The sequence below is a fragment of the Panthera uncia genome, chromosome D1 (assembly GCF_023721935.1).
Source record: "Panthera uncia isolate 11264 chromosome D1, Puncia_PCG_1.0, whole genome shotgun sequence".
In the NCBI taxonomy this organism is placed as follows: Eukaryota; Metazoa; Chordata; class Mammalia; order Carnivora; family Felidae; genus Panthera; species Panthera uncia.
The window spans coordinates 79,279,155-79,285,154 of record NC_064808.1 but is presented as its reverse complement, the minus strand read 5'-3'; the positions used below and the strand labels follow the sequence as shown (position 1 = coordinate 79,285,154).

General features: G+C 35.7%; 1 protein-coding gene across 3 annotated transcripts in view; it reads right to left on the bottom strand.

Moving 5' to 3' along the window:
• Window positions 1–6,000, bottom strand: part of ARHGAP42 (Rho GTPase activating protein 42) — a 313,165-nt gene that overhangs the window by 70,264 nt on the left and 236,901 nt on the right. For all 3 annotated transcript variants that reach the window (XM_049620615.1, XM_049620604.1, XM_049620596.1), the window contains one exon: window positions 5,297–5,426. In XM_049620615.1, the coding sequence (XP_049476572.1) occupies window positions 5,297–5,426 (130 nt within the window). The remainder of the gene's footprint in view (window positions 1–5,296; window positions 5,427–6,000) is intronic.

Genomic DNA, 6,000 nt, shown 5'->3' with positions numbered 1-6,000 from the left:
TGGGGGAGAGGGGCAAGGAGAGAAAGAGAGAGAGAGAGAGAGAGAGAGAGAGAGAGAGAATCCCAAGCAGACTCCACACTCAGCACCAAGCCTGATGTGGGGCTGGATCCCACAACCCTGAAATAAAGAATCAGAAAGAAAGAGAGAGAGAGGGAGAGAAAATCCCAAGCAGACTCCACACTCAGCACCAAGACTGATGCGGGGCTGGATCCCACAACCCCAAAATAAAGAATCAGATGCTCAACCAACTGAGCCACCCAGGCGCCCCTTACTAGTATATTCTTAATCCTTAGAACAGGCCCAGACATTAGCTGTCTCTCAATAAATACTTGACAAATGAATGAAGGAATTAATCATTCATCTTTCTGAGACTTCACTGAACTTGGAGTTATTTCCTCTTACCACTAATCTGAAAAAAGTGAACTCAACTCCTTAAAGTAAAAATAACTTTTAATTTTCATTTAAAAGAAAGCTATATATGTATAGTGCTCATTTTTACCCCTATAAATACTGTGCAACTCTTTCCCATAGCATACCACATTATTCTCCTATATTCTCCTTAAGGAATTAGATGCTGCTGCTTCACCAGGAATAGGGATGCACGGTGATTTAATTTTTCCATGACTAAGGTAGAAGACCTTCAGTTTTCCCACAGAGAAGCCAATTATCCTGTATTCAAAAGCCAGAGTGGGCTAATTGGGTTGAAAATGGAGTCCGTTTCCTCTACAACTTATCCATCTAGGCTCCCATCCTGCTTAACACCTGGATCTTTCTAGCAACAATTATGTACAATATTATTGCTGGCTTAGTTTCATAACCATATATTTAAAAGTGAGAAATTGTAATGTAACAATGTACCACTTGATGAAAGTGTTTCATGAGCCATTTGAATTTTTTTTCTATAATAACAGTGCCCTTGGTGTCATATTTAGCTTTAAAATACTTAAACAACTCCAGAGTTAAAATTATAGGGTATAGCTATATACTTTTTAATCATAAAGGATTATTGTAATAAACTTCAATTCTGTTTTAGGGCCATTTCACGCTATAATACTTAAGCATACTTGTTGATAATTCTGTTACATGCAGTATAAAATACTTAAAGGCTTAGAGCTGATTAGTGGAAAGTGGCTGGATGAAAATACTTATAGTGACTTTATTACTTAAGAAGCAATTTATGAAGCAATATTAGCAATAATTTTTAAATAAAACTACTGTAATGCTCTGATGACATTTTATACCTAAATTGTTTTCTCCTGCCTCCATCTGAAGTATAGAACCTTGTGTATTTAATCTTCAAGTTTGTTGTACACACATGCTACTTCCTTTAAAGTTGCTTGGCACTAAACCAGAGCAGAGCAGATGTTCTTAGACAAGACATTCTGAAGTCCTTTAAAAAAAGTGTGGGAAAATAAAAATTTATTTTATCTCTACTGTTGCAAAATAAAACAAGCTTAATTATCTTACCCACTAATCATCTGAGGTTGCTCAGATGATGTTTGTGGAATGAGAGGAAATAACATTCACTAAATACCTACCAAGCGCCAACATTTTATCTAGAAACTTCTAAAGTCAGACATTATATAAGACGGATGCACACTACCGACTGCACTGAAGAGGCAGGTTAAGTCAGACATTATAAAGAGGATTTTACATATAAAAAATATAGCTTATGAGCTGGAGATGGCGCTACTTTCTCCATCAATAGGGCATGTGATTGAATTCTTTTTAGAAGAATAATACTTCTCAATAGTTGTTTTAAGAATCTAATGAGATAAATCTAAATTGCACAAAATAGTAAATGTTCATGGTAAATATTATCCACCAATACTGATAATAGAGACATTTTATATATATTATCTCTATTCTTGCAACATCATTATTGGATGGGTATGAGTATTTTTCTTTTATAAATTAGAATACTGAGCTCAGAAAATTGTTTGTTCAAGTATCATCTAGTTAACAGGTGGCAAGCATGGAATTTCAACATAGTTCTGACTTTGGAACCCATGTTCTTCCTGTTTAAAATGAAGTCCATTAGAATGCAATTTAATGTATGCCAGAAGTGGGTAACATAAAAACCACAGATCTAGATAAAGTGAGGTTCTGTGTTCAAACTGCAATGATCTCCTACTACTACCCCATCACATCCATCTCCATTTATCACTCAATTTACAGCTTTCATATTTATGATCACTGGTTTCTAATTGCATGAGTGTGTCTTATGCCTTCCACTACAGAATAAAGACCCTGAAGCCAAATTTTTTATCTCATCTTCTATTCCCCACAGAACTTATTCATTCAGTATACAGCAACAGTACAATCAATATGTGAACTGGTTTGATTTTCTTATAAATGTTTTCAAATATACAAAGTGGAAAGGGGCTATGGATATTTGTTCCCTGTAAAAAAATAATTCCATGGGTGCCTGGGTGGTCAGTAGGTTAACTGTCTGACTCTTGACTTTGGCTCGGGTTATAATCTCATAGTTCGTGAATTAGAGCCAGGCGTCCGGCTCTGGGCTGACAGTTCGTAGCCTGTTTGGGATTGTCTCCCTCTCTCTCTGCCCCTCCCCCACTCGTGAGCATGCATGTGCACTCTCTCTTAAAATAAAATAAATTAAACAAAAATAATTCCAAAGGGATATAAATCCATTCATTTTTCTTTTAAAATCCCCAGGCAATGGGAAGTGAGGAGATGGTGAATACGAAAAGAAAGAAGGGAGGGACTATATTGGGGCATGAGAGCACTTTTGAAGTTGATGAATATGTTCATTGTTGTCAGTGGTCATAGTTTCACAGGTGCATATACATATATATAATATATATATATATATTATATATATGGCAAAACTTATCAAATTATACATTTTAAATATCTGCAATTCATTGTATGCCAACTGTACCTCACTAAAGCTGTAAAAACAATGCAGATGGATATGGAGAACACTGAGAGGAAATCTTCTTAGGAGCAGGAAGGCAACATGAAAGGAGAGGATGCTAAAGAAAGAAAGTGAGAGAGTCCAAATGTGCAAGTCTCAAAGGCCACACACCACTAAGGGGCCATCACAGGATGAGCACAACAAGCTAGCATTGTAGAGGGGTGTGCTGGAAGTGCCACAGAGGATGGATTATAGACAGGCAAACCTAGCGGCAGAAAGAGAACAATTATGAGGCCACTGTAAGACTGTGGAGATGAGGTGTGGGTTCAAAGGTTACCAAGGAGATAAAATGGAAAGAGTGGGCCCCAAGTTACAGGGAGACAATGGAGTTAAGGAGTTAAGTATTTATTTCCAGTTTCCAGCCTAAGAAGGTGGGTGATATCATTTAAAGAGATAGCATATTTCAGGGGAAACATCAATATCAAAAAGGGCTTTATAATCATCTACGACTGACCCAGAGGGGAAGTCATGTATCTTAAAACACAAGATACCAACATCAGATGGGTACACAAAATACTGAATTTTGTCCACCGATGCAGTCTCAAAGTTATTAAAGGGTCTATGCTTATAGTCAGACTCAAATGTCCAACAAATGGAGAACAAGTAAACTACACCCTTGCCCAAGAGATGGACTAGCAAGTAGCAAATAAACATGATGTATTTGAAAATTAATGTACAAAAGAATTTAGCTAGGTAATCCATCTTTCTTTTCTTAGAACAAAATATTGTGTACCCATAAGGATTTTAGCAACTGTGTAATACTGGGGAATAAAAACAAAAAAGAAAAAAGTCAAGCCATAAAACATTATTGAATTGTAATGAATAAAAAAAAAAATCTTTAAGCAAGAGGATGGCACCTCCTCTACTACACACATTTGAACAAGCCTCTCTATCAATACATTTTTCTGCTCAGCAAAATATTTTATTGATGCAAAATGTAAGCTCAATGTACCCTCACACTGAGGTTTTCAAATCTGAAGAAGTTATTCAAAACAAGTATTCAAAAATTTCTTTAGTGTCCTGAGTTAAATCCATATACCTTGTATGTGACAAATGAATTAGGTTTTTTTCATGAAATTATGGTGAAAACAATGTATTATGGTCTAATTACAGAATAGCTAGGCAGGTCATTAGATTTATTTTGACATTCAAAGACAGCACACTGGTCAAAGTCAATCGTGATGAAAGAGAAAATCCTCAAATCCAGATCTCCTGAGCCAGCAGCCCTCTATCATCTAACCCGTATAGTAACAGATATTTGCTGAGTTTGTTAGAACTAATCATTATTTGCTTGTACACTGCTATCCAACAAATGAGCATCACCTGAGTGAGAATGTCAAACATAAAGTGTGCTGGCATTTTAGTAATCATATTGCATTATGTCAAAAACTTTCACAGCCAACCCAGAATCTCCAGCTTTCTCATCTCAAACCTTTTAACTGTAACATCTTACTAACTAACCAAAACAACTTCATTAATCTATCATCTACTGATATGGAGACTTCAGAGTAGTGCTACTCTATGTAGTTTTTGAGTCTCAATATATGAGAATAGTACAGAAAATAAAAATAAGCATTTCAAAACTTGTACAGTGATTTGGCATTACTGCAAAATTCAAGCACATGACTTTGTGTTTTACGGACAGATCCATAATGGATTGGAAATAAAGACAACTGTTCCTTTACCACAAACAGTAGGAGATTGGTGCATTAGGGTATATCTGGTTTGAAACAGTTAATTTGGTCCAACTTGTTCCATTCAATGCAAGCACCATGCAGAAAGAGTCCTAGTTATACAAGTTTGGATGGGTTTTTATTAATTTTTGTGAGAAAAACTTTCTTAGTGTGAGGCAATTATAATAATGTCCTGTTGTGTCTGATGCTTATTTCCTAACCTCAGGAAGTAAAGAGTGCCAATTTGACATTACATGATTGCCAATTTTACTCCTAAACACTGATGGAGCACAATTAAATGAAATAATGCTGTGGGAAAAGAAAAGTATTATAGTCACCAGGGTGATTCATACTGATAAAGGCTTTGAATTTCAATTTTTCATCAAACTTTAAATTGAGATTAGCTATCACAATGAAATTCTAAAACTGAACTCATGTTACCGTACCATCAGTGAAGGTTGTAAGTTCCAAGTTCAATAATATGCCAACTTGGAGATCCTGATGGCGAAATGTGGAAAAACTTCCTCACTTTGATGGTGGTAGTGGGAGAGCAGACTAAATATGATAAAGCTGTAAGGAACTGTAGTCTCCCTATTTGAAGGAAAAAACACTAACCAAGTCAAATCTCACAGAAACAGAATGTTAATTATAAGAGACATTAAGTTACATCTTTGTGACTCACGTTTCTCCTGGACATAAAGATAGCCTTCCATTGTCCACTGGCTGGGTGGTCTGTAATCTTGGTTGGCAGATTTCATTCTTTGCATCAACCGCTCTACCTCTTGTCGAGTACTTTCAAAATTATTCCTTGTCTTTAAGTAAATAGAAACAATAATTTCATTCATTGTTTCCTACCAGTTTTGAGGAACTTCCAGTGTGAAGTTTCAAAACTACGAATGGTGCAAAGGATAACTCTGATTCTCTCAGCACTATTCACCACATCGTTGATCATACATGCTGAGTCCTATGGTCTGATTTTGAATTGCGTTAGTGAAACTTTCCTGAATAAGCTTCTGCATGTTTTTCGTTTTTTTTAATCTGTGTGTGTGTGGGGTGCATGTATATACTTTATTCCTATTTCCTACTCTAACAATATTCCTTAGGGTTCAAATCATAACATTTAAAAATGTAATATTTATGAAATAGAGTTTTATATTCATTAATACCTAAGGTAAAAAAGCAGACTTATCTTGAAATAGTAATCATGAGGTCAGTATATAAATTAACTCATAAAAACGAATGGGTTTCCATCGTGTGTATGTATACACACACACACACACACACACACACACACATATCACAACTTTATCTATTCATCCATCGATGGACATTTGGGCTCTTTCCATACTTGGCAAATGTTGATAGTGCTGCTATAAACATTGGGGT